We start from the raw sequence: 19,035 nt of genomic DNA, 5'->3' as shown, positions 1-19,035 counted from the left end.
AGTGGCTTGCTGTGAGCTCTGTGCCCTGAGCTGTCTCCTGCTGGAATCCGCGGGAAGTGTTGTGTTCCCCGTTTTATAGTGTGTATGCTCTTGCCTGTGATTGGCTGTGGTGTTGTGTGTGTATTGATTGGTCCGTTGATCTGTCCATCAGTATGTATGTGTGTTTGCACCATGATGTTTACCTGAATATCATGACACTCATAGCCTTCCGCTGTGAAGCTAGAGGCTGCTGACAATCAATGGGAGTTAAAGTCACCTTCAGCATATAACCAAGAACAGGGTTGTGTCCTGGAAGTGTTTAGTAGGTCAGACTGACAGCAGCTGTAGTTGCCTGTGTTATGGTCATCCACAATATTTAACGATGGCTTGAAGACCTCACAGATGAAAAGCCCCCCGGGGCAGCAGGTGCAGTGCCCTTGAGCTGCATGCCGGAAGATGGAAATGGCTACTCACCTCCTCAGCTCCCCTCAGCAGTCATTGTGCCAGTTTTGTGTTTTTAAAATGGAGTACTTAAACGACACCCGCGTGATTTCTTGCTCAGGAGCTGGTTAATCCCGAGGGGCGTTTACATTTCACTTCAATGTCGCTAATGAGATGGAAAGTTATGCACATCTATGCAAATTGGGGTCAATCATATGCCCTCCATATTTGGGCATAATCCGGAACTCGGCTTCGGGAGCAGCCCGGTTAGATAGCAAACTGATTTGCTTCCGGCACGAATCTCGATTTTGCCCTTTCCCGCTATTTAACTGGTGCATCCAGATCCACGCCGGGCGCAATGCGGTGGTTAAATCGATCCCAATATCTTTGTTATGGGTGTGACTTTTTTGTTTTAATCAGATTTGAGCGGGTTTGGCTGTATGACCCAATATAATTCTTGTCCCCAGTCAGCAATTCAATCATACTGAACAAACACAGATGCTGATGGAAGAGTATTTTCCATTATTTACTGCAATGTAATAATATATATTTTTGTTAATGCAGTATTGTGGCTATATCAAAGAGCTTTGCAAGCTAGGTTATCATGCTTGTATACAGAGCAATAGACCCTGACTTGAACAGTGATGCTACAGTATTACTTCTGTGGTTTCCTGTTGTATACCCGGCATGCGCTAAATAATGCTGTCAAGAAAATAACACTGATGCTGCATACTGGAAATGAGGCACAAAGACTTGGGAAATTTTTCCAAGATCTTCTGGCAACAAGGAACTGCCAGCGCATGTTGGAAAATCACTGGCATGGTGAGTGTGATTTTGTGTCCATGGATGGAAAATCCCGGGCAGCGAATCCCACAATTCTCTGCTACAAGTTGACAGCCGACAGGATTCCTTGCTCCTGATGAAATGTTCAGGATGATTAGTTTGAGGTTTTCTGGGTAGCTTTCAGAATCCCCGACCCTTGGGCCTAATAAGAGATTTTTGGTTCAGAGTTTTGGCAATTTTGATAGTCCACATTTGGGTTTTCCTCTATGCACTTCAAATGAAGATAAGGAGGACCATCAGGTAGAATCCTCCTCTTTCAAGCTTTGCTGACTGATTTATCCTCTACTCTATACACAGTAAAAAAAAAGGCAGTTGGCCTCTTAAATGAAGTACCCAATCTAATACTTTTGATTTGTGTTTCTCTTTCAAAGAGTGTTTGCGCTCCAGTTCTCCAGAAATTTAGTTTTTGACCAAAAATGCGATTTATTTTTCTCTTTATCCCCTCCACCCACACTCCAAAATAATCACAACTACCACACGGTAGATACACAATGCCTTTGTATTGCTTCTAATTTTAACACCCAATTATCCTGGTGTTTCAACTCTGCACTATTGTTAAGTAAAGCTTTGCTGGTGCTTATTAAAGTTAAACAGAGTCAGTTTTTTTATTTACTGGGTGTTGGCACTGACCACGCTGAGCTTATCCTGTTTTCTGGGAGTCAGGGAGAAAAAAATCTTGCTGGCAACATTTTGGGTGGGAGTGGGTTAATTTAATATAGCCATGTTATTATTCTCTTTTAAAGAAGCATTTTTGTGGTGGCTGGGATTGAGGTCACTGCACATCACTGAGTACAGTGCTTTTTAAGAGCACTGTAACTGATTAATGCTTCAAAACGCAAACGAGCTGCTGCACCATGGCAGACATGTGGCACTCAAACTGACTGTGCTCTCTATCCTTGAACAGGAAATATGCTGAAAACATAGGGCTTACGTGGCAGTCACTGTATGCAGTCTAAATAAGCTGAACCTTGTCTTTAAATGTCATCATTTGGATTGGCAAGTAACTAAGCTGCCACTTTTTAAAGTCACCTTTGTGATAACCCTTACTGTCCTCCACAGACCTGACAGGCTGAACACAATCATTGTTATGACTAGTAGTTCCTTAAACAGTTAATCCTTTCAGTCTGTTAAATGTGCAGATACACCGTTTGTACTGTGATTAGTACTGTAACCCTTAACTTGCTGCATAAACATGAACCCTATAGTGTTACCTCCATAACTTAGATGCTATACTTATCAGGAAAGACGGAATAGGATGGGGTTCTTTATTCTGCACATCACCAGCTAAAATTAGTACCGCATATTCTGTATGGTTAATGTGACAAGAATCATTGCTGATTTTGAAATATTCTGGATTGGGCAAAATTTAGTTATTGAAAGATAAATAATATTGGAGCTTTTCAGATCGCTTGGAATTGTTATATCTGGCCTTTAAGAGAATAATGGGTAGTTTGTATAGTGGTGTTTGTATATGCTGTTCTTGCCCTGTTCCTTTCACGATAGATTCAGTGTCATTTTTAAACAGTGCCAAATAGCATGTGCCTCTACATTTTGTGCTTGGATTATGTTGGCTGGGATGAAGCCACTGTTAGCATTTAAAAAAAATCTTCGTTCAAGTTCGTCGGTTGCCTAAGAAGTTGAAGGGCAAAATAATCTGATATTTATGATACTGTGGGGGTTTACATATAATTTCTGTGGTAGCCTAAGGAGGGTCTTCCCTTTTACAACTGCCTGCTTTATTTAAACTTCAGACTGGGACCATTCTGAATTTTGGGTGGTCTTGAGTACAAATTTGTCCAGATGCTCAGTTATACTGTACTGATCTTTTAGTTCCTTCCACCCCTTCGTGGACCACACTTGAAGCACTAAGAATAGCACTGATCTCTATATTATTGAAATGATATGGGGGCTTTGGAGAAGGCGCAAAATAGACAATTCCATAACTTAGAGGCTATACTTATCATGAAAAACTGAATAGGATGGGGTTCTTTATTTTCTGGCAAAGAGAAAGCCAAAGGCTGACCTAAAAGAAGTTTAAAGATCATGAAAGCTTTACTAGGGTAGAAAAAGAGAAAAATCTTTCCACTTGTTGAGTGTCCAAAATTAGAGGCGGTAAATGCAAGATAGTCACCTGTAAATGCAATAGAATTCAAGAGAAAGTACTTTGCCAAAAGAGCGGTTAGAATGAGGAAGACATTGCCACAAGAAATAGTTGAAGTAAAAAGAATAGGGGCGCTATCTACCGGCTGCACGGCGTCCAAATGGGAATGTGACGCAGCTAGTACATGTTGGGAGAGACCCCGCGGGCTTAACGACAGCCAGTGCACCTCACAATGTCTACCCAAGTCTTGTGAGCCGTCGCCATCAGGATCGCGCCCACAATGGGCGGGACCAAGCCTCGCACACCAAAGTAGATTTAAAACCTGCTCATGCATGCTGGCTCGGGATCTATCGGGCTCCCGGCATCTATTGGCCTCCCCAGGGAGTCCCCCGCCAGAAACCGATCAGTGCTGGTCCACACAAATGTCTCCCGGACCATCGGAGGACCCTCGGAGGACAGGGACAGTGCAGGTTGGCCCCCCTGACCCTCCCCCTTTAACGGGGGCACCTTGGCACAGCCTCCTTGGCACTGCCTAAGTGCCCAGTGGCACTTCAAAGCTGACAGGAGCACTGCTAGGGTTCTAAGGTAGCAGTGCCAGGGTGCCCAGATGCCAGGATGACACTGCCAAAGGTCAGGGCCTGAGGGGGCGGGGTGTAGCATGCCCATAAAAGGAAGGTGGAGGGGAGGTTTGAAGGGTTGGGGGGGGGTGGAGGTAGGGCGGGTATGAAGGGGGCTCCAGAAGTTTGGAGGGGTTGAAGGGTGGGGATCCTGGTGGAGGGAGCCCAAAAAGGGGCATGGGAATCCTGAAAAGGGGGGCCCACAGCGACCCCATAGCGGGGTGTCATCACTTGGCGGGGGTGTGGGGTAATGCCAATAGATGCCGGGAGCCTGATAGATCCCGTGTCAGCACGCCTAAGCATGCTTTAAACCTACTTAGGCGTGTTGGATGACATTGCCCGTGGGTGGGGGGTGTCGGGAACCCACAAGCCCACTTAGAGCCCAATCTCTGAGGAGCCAGTCTGGTCAGCACATTCAGCTCCCCAATGATAAAAATAATTCTAAGGATGGGATTTACCGGTGGCGTTGCGCCCAAAAAGCAACGTGCCACACCACAACAAGACCAGTAGAAGCTGGAGATCTCACTTCTGAGATCTACACAGCTCGCCACGCCTCGCAGGATCTAATGCAATCTCACGAGACGATGCAATGTAAATTGTGGGTGGATCACTTTCTGGGAAATTTGCATATTTGCGAGAGACAGCCAGTCTCACACTAATATGCGTTCCCGAGATCTAACCAAGGTGTGGGATCTCACTCCCTCACTCCTGAACGCCGTTCTGTGATGGTCTCTATAAATGGGGACCAGTCAGAATCGCACTCGTGGGGTTCTCCCAGGGAATTGGAGTTCCCCAGGTGCCTGCCCTCTGGGCAGGGTGGTACCCTAGCATTGTTGGTGTCACCTGGAAACCCTGGCATTGCCAGCCTGGCACCCCTGCAGTGCCAGCTGTGCACCCTGTCAGTGCCAAGATGCCCAGGTGACAGTACCAAATGATCAGGCTGGGGTGTCTCCGTGTGGGTGTGGGGGGCATGGGGAGGGGTGTCTGGGGACATCCATATAGTGAGTTGGGGCTTGGAGGGCTGGTTTCAGGGGTTGTGTCGGGTGCTGGAGAGACTATTTAAAAATGTCCCGATCTCTTGCTGCACTGAGGTACTCAGGCGAGCGGAACTCCTCAGTGCAGAAAATGGGACTCAGTACAGCCTCGTTGAGACGTTCCCCGCTGAGGCCCCCAACCTACCCGAATTGACATTAGATAGTGGGCTGTTTCTCAGCGCACTCAGCACCAGGAAACACCCGGATAATTCTGTGCTATGGGACGCTGGGCACGATTTAACCAAATGGGAACTATGTCCCATAGCGAGTGCGTTTATCCGCATGTTTCCTTGCGTTCACAGCATGCTGAAACATAACGCTATCTGACATGACTCCGGTTAGATACGAGGCCTTCAGCGGGAAACGCACAGCCGAGGCCGCACTTAAGTTCCGTTTCCTACACTGAGGAGCCCAGCTCGTTGAAACCCCTCAGTGCAGGGAGAGATCAGGACGCCATTTATAAATGGCATCCCAATCTCTTGAGCCGCTGACATGAGCCTCGAACTGCACCCCCCCCCCCCCTGCACCCTCCCCCCACCCCCCCCGGACCCCCACCCCAGCCCCAACTCACTGTAAGGGACTCCCCGGGCTGTTGACGGGTCTTTATAAACAGGTATCCTTCTACTATTGAAACCAAACCCAGAAATATGTGCAGGGCATGCCCGTCCGATCACCACCAGGCAAAAAGTGCCGGCTTAGAACTGGCACCGCGGCAGTGCCCCTGCCAGCTGGCAGTGCAACCTGGGCACCTTGATAGTGCCAGTCTGGCACTGTTGGGGTACCAGGCTGGTACTGCCAGGGTTCCCAGCTGACACCAGCAGTTCCGGGGCACAACCCTGTCCAGAGAGCATGCACCTGGGGCCTCCAAAATCCTGGGATAGATCTCAACACCTTGGTTACCATAAGGAACTGCGTATCAAATTGAGACTAGCTGTCTCGCTCTAATACGCAGATTTGCCAAAAAGTGGACTGCAAGAAACTTCAGAGAGTTGTGAACACAGCCCAATCCATCACACGAACCTGCCTCACATCCATTGGTTCCATCTATACCTCCAGCAGCCTGGGGAAAGCGGGCAGTATAATCGAAGATCCCTCCCACCCAGCTTACTCACTCTTCCAACTTCTTCCATCGGGCAGGAGATATAGAAGTCTGAGAACACGCGCAAACAGACTCAAAAATAGCTTCTTTCCCGCTGTTACAAGACTCCTAAATGACCCTCTTAGGGACTGACGTCATTAACACACCCTGTATGCTTCATCCGATGCCGGTGCTTATGTAGTTACATTGTATACCTTGTGTTGCCCTATTATGTATTTTCTTTTATTCCCTTTTCTTCCCATGTACTTAATGATCTGTTGAGCTGCTCGCAGAAAAATACTTTTCACTGCACCTTGGTACACGTGACGATAAACAAATCCAATCCAATCCAAGTGATCCTACACACAATGGGCGAGCTTCACATTGCGACGTCTCGCCGGATTGCATTTGATTCCGGGAGCGTGGTATCCTGTCATTTACCAGTCACGTTGCATTGCGGCGAGCTGCGTTTCAGGCACAGTGTGGCCGGTAGATCGCACCCTCCATACCCATTTGGGTAGATTGCTCCCTAAGTGTCGGCTTGACCGGGGAGAAACACACCAGGGCCTAAAGAAGTGACTGAGGCCAGAATTTACCGGCTGTTGACACTGGCAGCATCCTCCAGTCCCACCAACAGCACACGCCCACCCGCCTCGGGCTTCCTGTCGACGAGGGGTGCATTCAACGGGAAATCTTGCCTCTCCCGCCAAAAAACACCCAGTGGATTGCTCAGAAAGTCCAGCCCTTATATTTGGTTAAACAGCGGTAATTCACTGACAGAGCGGAGAGAAACTCCCAGCATAACCCACCACAAATTACACTTACTTTTCCGTTCGATCACGCCCTCGATACTTTTAAGGGGAAGTTAGATAAATACATGAGGCAGAAAGGAATGGAAGGATATGTTGATAGAGTTAGATGAAACAAATTGGGACGAGGCTTATGTGAAGCATAAATGCTAGCGTAAACCATTTTGGCTGAATGGACTGTTTCTATGTTGTAAACCCAATAAGACTCTTGAATAAAAGAGGAAACTTGCCTGTAGCAACCTGCTGCATTTAGAACTGTTGACAGGTCTTTATAAACACGTGTCCTATTATTGAAACCAAACCCAGAAATAAAGATGCAAATAAAAATAATTGTTATCTTTATTTTGCCAAACTTTTAAACAACGAATCTGGGGAAAAACGTGTTAGGACAAAGAAATGCTCTGATCCACAAAGTACTGTACTTCAGGACAGTTGACTATTTACAGTAATGTGACACTATGAAGGCCAGAGATCGACACAGTTCTTAGCATGTCCAGTTTGTGACAAAGAGATTTGCCAGATTATCGTGCAATAATAAGCGGTTTTAAGAGAAAGCATTCAAAGAACATACAGTGCAGGAGGCCATTTGGCCCATCGAGTCTGCACCGACCCACTTAAGGCCTCACTTCCACCCTATCCCCGTAACCTAATAACCCCTCATAACCTTTTTTGGTCACAAAGGGCAATTTATCACAGCCAATCCACCTAACCTGCAAGTCTTTGGACTGTGGGAGGAAACCGGAGCACCCAGAGGAAACCCACACACACACGGGGAGAATGTGCAGACTCCACACAGACAGTGACCCAGCAGGGAATCGAACCTGGGACCCTGGCGCTGTGAAGCCACAGTGCTATCCACTTGTGCTACCGTGCTGTCCAAGAGATGGGAAACAAATAGATCCAAACTACTCACCATCCCCAACCCATGAAACAAACTTTCTGTCAACCTAAAATGAAATAATATTGATGGTGATAAGAAAGTTAATGACCTAAATCCATAGGATCATACAGCACAGACCGAGGCCATTCGGCCCAACAAATCAGTGACAGAATTCGACTCATCTGGTTAGTTAAGCAGCGCTGGAAAACCAAAGGAGAAAGGCGCACAATGCTCTCAGGCCAAGTGTGTCAATTCAAACTCTTACGCTGAAATTATTATATCAGAAAAAGGCCATTTTTATTGAAGCACAAGCCTTAAATCCAGTGATTAATCAAGAGAACAAAATGAAAAACATCTCGACCGAATATAATCTATGTTGTACATGAGTTCTAAGTACAGTATTTCCATTTCAACAATATTTTTAAAGTTATTTTACAATATCAAACCATCAAAAGCAGTTTTAAAAGCAGAGTTCTTTTCATTTTATTAATGTTAGAAGAAAGCAATTATTTCATACAGCCAAAGCATATCGCAGTGACAGAGTTGACTTGAGGAAGTATACTTTTAAAACAAAACAGGTGGCAGTTTAGTTGCATACGGTAATATATCGCAAGCATTCCATTGTTTTGCTATGTTTATAGAATGTACATTTACACACTGAACATTGTTATCTTACACAACTGAATTCTCCTCAATTTTTTTAGGCTGATATCTTCAAGCATGGAAGTCTAGGCCAAAAATAAAGATTATTCAACAAAAAATAGAATCACAGAATCACCTCTCCTCCCTCAGAAAAGAAAATACCTTCATTGATCTGAATCTCGGTAGGGGTACTCATTGGGAACCAGGCCTAGAAAGCAAGCCAAACTCAAAATGGAGATTTTGGAAGAGATCTATAGCAACATTCAGCGATAACAAAAAAATTACAAACTCAAATTGGGATCGAAAAAAATAAGTGCATGTGATATTTTCATTGGAGATATATAATATATATATATAATTCTGCTTTGTTGGCTTAATGCCAGTGCTGGGTTCTATATGACGTCCATCTTGTTCAGATGGAACTGAATCGTTGAAGTAAACTTTGATTTCCCAATCTACCCCCAATATATATTGGAATGGTCATCAAGTGCCTCAGGTACCAATGACCTGTGAGATATCTGAACACCTATCTAGTAGTTTCTAATCAAATTATTTCTGCAAATTTGTGGCTGATTACATCACTTTTCCAGGACTGGGCAGGAGGTCGGGGTGGGGGTGAAGAAACTGTGGCCAGGAAGCTGTTAGCAACCGTTAGATGCTTACCAAATAAAGGTAATAGAAAGTGGCCCAAATGGAGCAGCTGCTTTAAACTTGAATTGACTGCTTGTTAAATGGCCATGCCTTTGGCTACCAGATGTTCCTTAATGACCTGCCGCAGACGCGATGAGCCGAAGGGCCTTTTCTGTGCTGTAGCCCTCTGTGACTTTGACCCAATTGGGTGTTCCAAACAAGGAATTTCCTATCCCACGCCCGCACCGTGACTCACTGTGCTGAACTAACTGGAAATCCTTATGAGGAACAAGTTTGCAACATATGATACATCTGAACTAATTGATATGGTACTTTACTTTCCAGGTTGCTGCCTGCAGCCTACTCACAGCTTAGCATAGAATTATCACTTCTCTAGTAAGAAAAAAATAATATTCCAATCTTTTATAAAGCACAGCTTGGCAGATAATTAATCTTTCGAAAAACAAATATATTCAATTATTAAATAGGATGGAATCGTACTGACACAAACTTAAAAGCGTGTAACCCGACACCCTTGTATAAGTGCTACTGCTTAATCCAAATAAGATACATCTGTACAGAAATATAAATGTCTGTATGTGGACAGCTTCCAGCTCCCACTCTTAATAAATAAATTACAAAGGCGACTTTACGCTTAAAAGAGATAAGCCGGAAAAAGTTAAGCAGGCACTGTTTTATTTTAAAGAGGCAGGTCTGCTTTGGACCTACTGAAGCTACAAGGCTGTATTCAATAAGGTTATATCTCGCTTCTCTTTTTGGAAAATAAATATATCTATGCCAAAAGTATGTAATACAAACCATTGGCTAAAACTGTATTGCTTTATGTCAACCAAATCACATCTGTGGGTGAACATATTACTTGTAATAACATATTCGATGTCAAAATAACTTTCACATGGTTTGAAATGTACCCTTTAGCAAGTGTCGTCCCAGTCTAGATCCATGCCTAAGGAATAGGGAACAATGGGATACTGTTTGCTGTTCAGCCTGTAAAACTTTAATACCTGCTTGCACTTAAGAGATCTTCCCTACTCTGCACATTTTACAGATATTCGGGCTTAGCTGGTTTGCCATGACACAGCATTATCCATAGCATGCAATGGGGGTTGTAGTGGCATCTGTGTCTTACTTAATGTTCATCATGAATTGTACCTGATTGAATTCCTCTTTGAATTCTCAAGGAGGTACTGCCATCATGAAAGTTCAATTTTCTCTATCTGGCAACATTAAAACGTATCTCTCTGAGGATTTAAAAGACACCACCGTCTTCTTTGCAAGAAACTTGCTGAGAAATTGAAAGACTGGCAATTTATAATTGACCATAAAAATTGTTTACAAAGGCTTAGAAACATTAATTTAATCAACTTGGATTTTAAGTCCAACATTCACAAAGAAAATCTTCCAATTTGTTCGTGTGAAAACCCCATGACGAATCGGGAATAGAAAGTAAAGCCTTTTTGGAAAATACCTTTTAAAATTTTGGTTAGATTTTAATTTCCCAACTGTGACTGGATGATTTCAAAACACAGGTGCAACAAAGCTTCCAATTTTTCATCTTACTTGTATAAATAATCTCTGATAGGACAGATTCATAGCACATTATTGATGGTGAAGGACCAACTGGTAAAATATAAATCACTGAGTGTCTTTAAGACAGAGATAGATAGGTACTTGATTAATAAGGGGATCAGGGATTATGCAGAGAAGGCAGGAGAATGGGGATCATAGAATCATAGAATTTACAGTGCAGAAGGAGGCCATTCGGCCCATCAAGTCTGCACCGGCCCCTGGAAAAAGCACCCTACTTAAGCCCACACCTCCACCCTATCCCCGTAACCCCATCCAACCTTTCTGGACACTAAGGGCAATTTATCATGGCCAATCCACCTAACCTGCACATCTTTGGACTGTGGGAGGAAAACGGAGCACGGACATGGGGAGAACATGCAGACTCCGCACAGACAGTGACCCAAGCCGGAATCGAACTTGGGACCCTGGAGCTGTGGAGCAACTGTGCTAACCACTGTGCTACCATATTGCCCTAATAAGAAAAATATAAGCCATGATTGAATGGCGGAACAGACCCGATGTGCCGAGTGGCTTAATTCTGCTCCAATGCCTGATGGTATTATGATCTTATACCTTCTCGGCTACCAATGGCTATTTATAAATAATTTCTAATTAAACAATAATGTGTGCATCAGTGTTTTATAGGGCAAGTCCACTGCACACCTTCAGGTTGTTGAAGAAAATTAGTCCATTGGACAAAGAAACTGGAAGGTTTCCTCCTGACTAGTATAGTAAGTGTAGCATCCTGTCTCACTATTGTATTGTATATTGAGTGTAAAAAGATGCTGGTTGCCTTTTTAAAACATGGAACTAAATGGAACACAGTTAGAATAATAGAAAACAATGCAAAAATAAATTTAAAAATAGCCCTCAAGAAACTGTTGAATAAGGATTATTCTGGATAACCAAGACAGCAGTGCACCTTTTTTTGTTAAATCATCTTAATCAGTTTTCCTTAAATGAATAGCAATGCTTCACGTTACATTTTTGTGTAAACAACCAATAATCTGAGGAAATTACCACAAAGCTACACTGTTACTATTTGAAAAAGTACTTACATTTTGATCAATTAATTTTTTTTTAAAGGTGCAACCATTCAGTGGCTAATGAGTGTAACGTACAGATGACCAACTGGAAGCTTCATTGTCACGCTGCTTTTGGAATGCATACTCCACATGCATATTAGTCATGCAAGGGCTCATCTAGGCCAGAGGCAATCTCAAGTAATGTGGCCATTAAATTGTCACCCTGCTATGTCCATAAGAGCACATACTTATCATGAATCCATCAACAGTTCAAAGAATTTCACGAGCTGATCGGTACTGTGTCTCCGTACATTTGATGTTGCAGTTCACAGTGAGTGAAATCATTATTTGGACACTAATTTAATCTACTCCTGGGATCCATTTGAGCATATATCTAGCGCTGGATTCTCCAGTCCCCCAGCTGCGTGTTTCTTGGTGGCGCGCTGTTCGCTGGTGGCGGGTTTCTATCTTCCTGCCGCTTGTCAGTGGGATTTCCCATTGTAACCACCCCACACTACCGGGAAACCTGCAGGCGGGTGTGCACTGCCAGTGGGAAAAGTGAATTGCAACGACCGGAGAATTCCGGCTCTAGTTTTTTTCGGATCAGTGGTAAATGTGAAGAACTGTTTTATTTATTAATAAAACAGGGATGTAAAGACTTTTGCAGCTCATTGGTGGTGATGAACTCAAACATTAAAATTAACAGTGTCTGCCAGTATAGTATGCAGTACTTCAGCTAAAATGTGTCCTAAATCAGCATACACAGCTAGCCCTAAGGAGTGCAGTAAAACCAAAATCCAGTTATTTCATGAATATAACCCTGCCCATCAGGGAACAAAGATGTAAGTAGGTATATTTAAGTATGCCAAATTACTGTTCCAAAACATTGTTGACACAAAGACAATACAATATACGGGGTTTCAGAAACATTTCCAAGCATGTCCTTCGGTTGGGAACTGAGTTTTTGGTTTGGTCCTCATCCATCACACATGGACTGTAAACTGAAGCACCTGGACTTGGATGACTTCCGAATATGAATGTCAAATGCTTTTATAAACATGTGGCTCATGCATGACTGCCTCATTTGTAAAAAGTAACAGGGACAAAAACACAATTTTCTGAAGTTTACTTAACAGTCACAAGAATCTTGTGGCCCCTATTTTCTGTTTTAGGCCTTCATGAGAACTTCAGCATGGCTTGTTTGAACTTCTGATAAAATACACACAAGCATTGTGTATGTTGTAAAGGTAAGAATGGATCAAAGCATGACTTCAAGATTCTTCTACCCTTGCACAGTAGTCGATTAAAAGAGGCCTATCAGATGTTTGACAGCTGCTGTGGCAATTTTGTGCAGGTTAAGCGAACGCACTGTCACTTCAACTGAGTTTAAAAACACAAGTGTCGCAACATCACATATGGGACCATCATAGCAGAAAACAATCCAGTATCCACATGGTCAATCACAACACTAAAACTGCAATTGACCAACAAGCGATGGTTGTGAGAGGCTAAAATGTCAATTATACCCAACCTATGCCAATACGTTTATTATTTATTAAATACGATGGTCATCGTCTTTGGTTGGAACTCATTTTGACTTGGCAGCTATTTGGCCAATGGAAGATGAACTGATTATTTTCCACCATGGCTCACCATTTGAAAATATGTACATACAATAAGTACCTCTAACCAAAAATCTTACTCTGTACATGGACAAATTAGGATATTTTCTTTCCACTATTCTCTCAGCTACAGCTAGAAATAATTAATGTACACAGAGAGTAGGTTTTCTTGATTGTGGAACAATTACTGTTGCTCATACATCTTTGGTTTTCTAATAAGGCCGCCAGACTGATTCGTCCATTCGCCCTGTGGTGCTCATTGCTGTTGGAGAATTGCTTTGGCTACCATCGGCATCTACAACATCATTCTGATTGGCCAAATTGGGATTCATGAGTGTGCTTCCACTAGATGCACTGGTGCAAGAAGGCAGCATTCTGGTAGGCGAGCGCTCTCCTCCTGCAACCATGGAAAATTGGTACGATCCAGCAGAGGCGCCGTAGTAGAGATGATATGGTGAGACACTGGTCTGAAAGGGTCCACTTTGGTTCTGGGCTGATCCAGGATAAGGTGGTGGCAAGTAGGTATGGTACCGGGCTGCAGCTGCCATGCTGATGCCCCCAATGCCGCCTGTGGATGGAGTGGTGGCGTAGGTGAAGGCAGCAGCAGACATAGCACCAGGATAGTTCATGCGAGGATCTGAAAAACGGGACTCTGTCAGCGAAGATAGTCCAGGAAACTGACGCTCAAATTGCCGATGGTCTGCAAAAGGGCTGATGTCCGAGGTGCCTAAGAAAAAAGAGCAAATTAAAATTAAATGCTTGAAAGGTCACTGCCATTTCAAGTTCAACATTCTATACAATACTGCTGGATTACTTTACATTAATTTACAATTAAACTGATATCCCCGAGGTCCTCTCAGATGGGTGAAAAGGATTCCGTGGTACCATTCAAAGAAGAGCAGGCAAGTTCTCTCAACATCCTGACCAATTTCTAACTCCTTAATCAATGTGACTGGTCATTAACCTCATTGTTGCGTGTGGGCAACTTGGCTGTTGTGTTTCCCTCCAATAAGATAGTGGCTGCATATGATAAAAGCAATCTTAAAATGGCTAATGCTGTCTTAAGAGATATTTCGATTAATTTATGAACATAAAAGGGTTAAATTAAAAAAAAATAAAGTCAAAACATAAGAAATGAATGAGTAAAAGATGAATTCACTGAACTGTGGATATCTCCTTTATTTTTTAAATCTGGAATTCTTTGTGTTCAGTGCAGCACCATTTGGAAGTGATTGTAAAATCCAGCTGCATCATTGAAAAGAAAGTATAAACACGCTCATGTTATATTATAACCTGCTGCTGAATAAAAGCCTTGTGAGTACAGAACTCTGCATAAACAATCAGAAACTGCTTCAGTGTTGAGCAATGCTACTGGTCAATGAAAGACTGCTAAAACCCAAACAGGAAAGTACCCAGCCAAAGTGCTGAGTCACAAAGCCAAGTAACAGACTGTGTACTGCTGGAAACCCCTTGACGCCAATGATTTTCCACATGGAATGGCTTGCACAACTTGCAACAGGACAGGGCTGTTGTTCTGCAGGATCTGTGTATGCTATGTATGCTGTGTATGATTCCAAGTGGCCACAACAACTAACCAAAACATGTCAGCTTCTTAAATGCGACTGTCTTTAAACAAATGGCTATTTATTACACGTCTAATAATTTTATAACTTAATTTGCTTATTTTTGTCTTTCCCATAGCACCAGACCAGTTCCCGTACACGTGCCCCTTTTCTGCCATCGATTGGATTTCTTACTGGCATGCGGATTTTAGGTTTACTGCCCAGAAATTACGGAGAGAAATTTACTGTCCTGTTCTCACTCCAATCTTTTTTTTTGTAAAATATTTTTATTCTCCATTTTCACATTTTCTTCAGAATTTATACCCCACCAACAAGCAGTAAATGGTAACGAATACAAAGTCAATTCCCTTATCAACAACAACGATCCCATCCTCCCACCACCCCAAACAATGACCCACCTGACAATATAAGCATCAAATAAAACAAACCCTCCCAGGGTGGGACAAACAAAGGAGAAAAAAAGAAAAAGGAATCAGGAATCGCCTATGGTCACCGTTGACCTATAGAGCCCCCCCCTAACATTCAATGCCATCCAATCCCCGAAAGAGTACCGTAAATGACACCCATGCATTGCAAGCCACCCCCCCCCCCCCCCATCTCCCCGACTCCTCCCCTCCACTTCCTCTTACAAAACTCCTTCCCCCCAACCTCTGTTCCTTCCCCCCAACTTTCCACCCCGGCTAGACAACCTGTTCTGCCGGGCTCCGATGGCCGCAGCCCCTCCCCCATCTCACTCCCGTTCACTGGCCGGCTTAAACCGGCCAGCGTGGAGGCCCCCGCCCGGGTCTCTTTCACCCTTGCCCGGTCCCAGGAAAACCAAGAAGTCCCCCTTAGCACACAAACCCCGCATACACACCCAAGCCCCAAAGAACCATCATTGCAAGTGAATGTCCCATCTCTTCCCTTGTCCAAGTATATACAATATTGGCTCATTTAGCACATACACAAGCCGCAGTGAAAAAATACTGTTACATGAGGCTACATCGGTACATGACCACCTCTCAATTCAGCCACAGTCCTTCTGCCCTTGCAAACACCTCCGCTGCTTCCGCTGTCCCGAAATAAAAGTCCTTGGATTTGTAGGTCACCCTCAACTTAGCTGGGTATACTATGTCGCACTGCACCGTACTGATGTACAGTGCCTCCTTCACCCGACTGAAGGCAGCCCGCCTCCTCGCCAGCTCCACCGTATAGTCCTGATATAGGCGTATACCAGCTCCAGCCCACTGCACCACCTTCTTCTGCTTTGCCCAGCACAGGACCTTCTCCTTCACACTGTACCTACAAAAACACAAAGTTACTACTCTTGGCGACTCACTCTCCTTTGGTACAGGCCTCCACGACCGATGAGCCCGATCCAATTTATATCGGGAGGGATCATCCCCCTCCCCAATAGCTTCGCCAACATCGTGGCAAAATACTCAGTCGGCCTCGGGCCTTCCACTCCTTCGGGCAGACCCACAATCCTCAGATTCTGTCGCCTGGGTCAGTTTTCCAAGTCGTCGATTTTGACTCGCAGATCCTTGTTGATCTCTATCACCTTCCACATCTCCTTCCCCATCGAGGTAAGTTGATCACTGTGCTGCAATAATGTCTCTTCCACTTCCTTCAGCGCCTCGCCTTGCTCCCGCACCTCCGCCACTGCTCCCAATACCACCGCCCTCACCGAGGCAATTGCCTCCTCCACCAGCACTTTCAATACCGCCCCCATCTCCTTCCTCATCACCTCCATGTGTTTTGTGAACTGCCTTTCGAGTTCCGCGGCCATCACCTTAGTCATTTCTTCAGCCATGGGCAATGCGGCTTCCGCTGCTTTTTTCACGGCCGTTTTTTTACTTGTTTTCGACATTTCCCTTCACTGTGCCTTCTCCCTGCTTTTGCCGCCTCTGTTGTCCCTGGGACTGGGCGTTAAACCCCGAAAATGCCGTTCCCGAATGGGAGCCCACCATCACCGGAAGTCCCCCTCACTCCAATCTTGAGGCGAGCCTACCACTGAGAGGTTGGAGCATTCTCCTGTACCGCTTTTAATATGCCATTTGGAATTGTATGAAGCCCATAGGACTTCAATTGCCTTTGAAAGACAACTAGCCGTGTGGTGCAGTCACTTGGAGGACCAAGGCCAGTCAGCTTATAACTATTCTTGTTGGGCCAAAGGGCAGGAGTGCTCCCTCTGGAAACCTGAAGAATAATCTGGGTCACTGCCAGCCTGGCCTCCGCATTTAATTGCATCAACTCCAGAAATCTGAAGTATTCGACTTTCATCATCTGGATTCCATGGAAAACCAATACTGAGATTTCAACACCTCAACCCCACCCATATCTCAGGTGGTTTTGTCTCCAGGTCAACATAGAAATACTTGTAGATGGGCGGCATGGTGGCGCAGTGGTTAGCACTGCTGTCTCACGGCACAGAGGACTGTTTGATCCCGGCCCCAGGTCACTGCCCGTGTGGAGTTTGCACATTCTCCCCGTGTCTGCGTGGGTTTCACCCCACAGCCCAAAGATGTGCAGGTTAGGTGGATTGGCCACGATAAATTACCCCTCAATTGGAAAAAAATAATTGGGTACTCTAAATTTAAAAAAAGAGAAATACATGTAGATGTGTGGGTACAAAAAGGCAAACTGCACCCATTACGGAATTTTGACAGTGAGTTCTGTGTTCATTGATGTTATTGTAATAGAGGTCAGAGGGGTACTTTTAATCTAACTCACCCTGGGAAACTGATGGGTTCGGGTGCCCACCAGCTTTACTCTCCATTGAAGTCAATGGGTGGCTGTGTTCTACCTGAGCCTGTTTGTTTCCTGCTCGCCTCATTAGGTTAAAATTACCCCCAAGGTGTTTTGCTTTCTGCATCTTGTGTGCTTGCATCATATGGAGCATATCAGATGAACAGAAGTAAAAATGCAATTTGATTTACAGAAGACCAGGGCTTCAGGAACTCTGATAAAATTTGAAGTACTGCCGCAAACTATTAGCTGCATTTGTATTTATGTTAAATCGAGCAGCCGCAGAGTACCTTCACTCAGAACCAAGCCAAAGGTTCCACATAAAACAAGTCTGGTGTGGGACCACCCCCACCTGGGCAAGTAGTAAAATCATTCACGTAAATTTTATGTTCCCAAATTCCAGGCAGGTAGCTATATTTACAAGGAATGAACTAGAGCCACAAGATTTGCAACCAATACCCCTGCACATTTGGTTTACATTACTAGGGCCAGTACACATGTAGAGAGGATGGCAGGAGAGCATGGCTGCTCAATAAGGTTATATTGGGGTTAATTGGCAAAGTCTGATCATGGAATTGTTGGAAATAAATGTCATCCAATGCCGAAACATTTTTGTAAAGAATTTTCAACTCACAGTGCTGACCCTTTACAGTGCATGTAAGGCATCGGAACTATAGTTCAGCTGATGTCCTTGAATCATATTTTAGCACCATTAGTTTCTCCAGGGCAACAATTTTAAGAAAAGATGTAGCAACTGCTCCTGATTAGTTTTTTAAAAAAATCTGGCTTGCTGTTCGTGCACTGTAAGGAACTAAGCGTCTAGGTTCTCAGATAAATGTATAATTCCTGTCATGTATGCCAGTGTCTCAGTCTGACTCTTCTGGCATGTACACACAATATGCTACAGGGCCAGACTGTTAATCAGCATACTTGTGATGGTTTACACCAGTATAATTAAATGATGATATCAAGTCTGAATTTTAGGGTGGACTGTGAGGTGTGAGACAGTAATTTAGAGAAAATTACTGCTCCCAGTAATCAAAAGCTAAACTGCAAGAAACAATGAATGACAGTAAACCCTTTCAACTCTGATTTAGCGCCCACGTGCAAGCGACATGTTTTACAAAATCAACAGGGTTTATTAGCTTTTAAATGTGTTTATCTCCCCCTTCCCAATTTTGTTTAGCTCACATTGTGCTATGAGCCATTCCCTGACTGTATTTACAGCAGTTGTGCAAGAGCAGTGATGGGGTGATTCACTCACCAATTTCTCCACCCTGTGGGGATGCATGAAATCTCCTTCGCTGTGGGTAGCGTTTATTACTAAAAAGGTCATTGACTGCTAGATTCCCTGTCTAAATACGACATACTCCTCCAGCCGACAAATGTCCGAGATGACTGGCCTTTTGCTCATCCCAGATTTAATGGCAATGC

General features: G+C 44.2%; 1 protein-coding gene across 2 annotated transcripts in view; it reads right to left on the bottom strand.

Annotated features, from left to right (window-relative positions):
* Positions 1 to 8,054: 8,054 nt before the first annotated feature.
* Positions 8,055 to 19,035, bottom strand: part of runx3 (RUNX family transcription factor 3) — a 197,267-nt gene continuing 186,286 nt past the window's right edge. For both annotated transcript variants that reach the window (XM_072501108.1, XM_072501109.1), the window contains one exon: positions 8,055 to 14,018. In XM_072501108.1, coding sequence (XP_072357209.1) covers positions 13,504 to 14,018 — 515 coding nt within the window. In that variant the 3' untranslated portion in view covers positions 8,055 to 13,503. The remainder of the gene's footprint in view (positions 14,019 to 19,035) is intronic.

This window comes from Scyliorhinus torazame, chromosome 1 (assembly GCF_047496885.1).
Source record: "Scyliorhinus torazame isolate Kashiwa2021f chromosome 1, sScyTor2.1, whole genome shotgun sequence".
NCBI lineage: Eukaryota > Metazoa > Chordata > Chondrichthyes > Carcharhiniformes > Scyliorhinidae > Scyliorhinus > Scyliorhinus torazame.
This window is presented reverse-complemented; position numbering and strand designations above follow the sequence as displayed.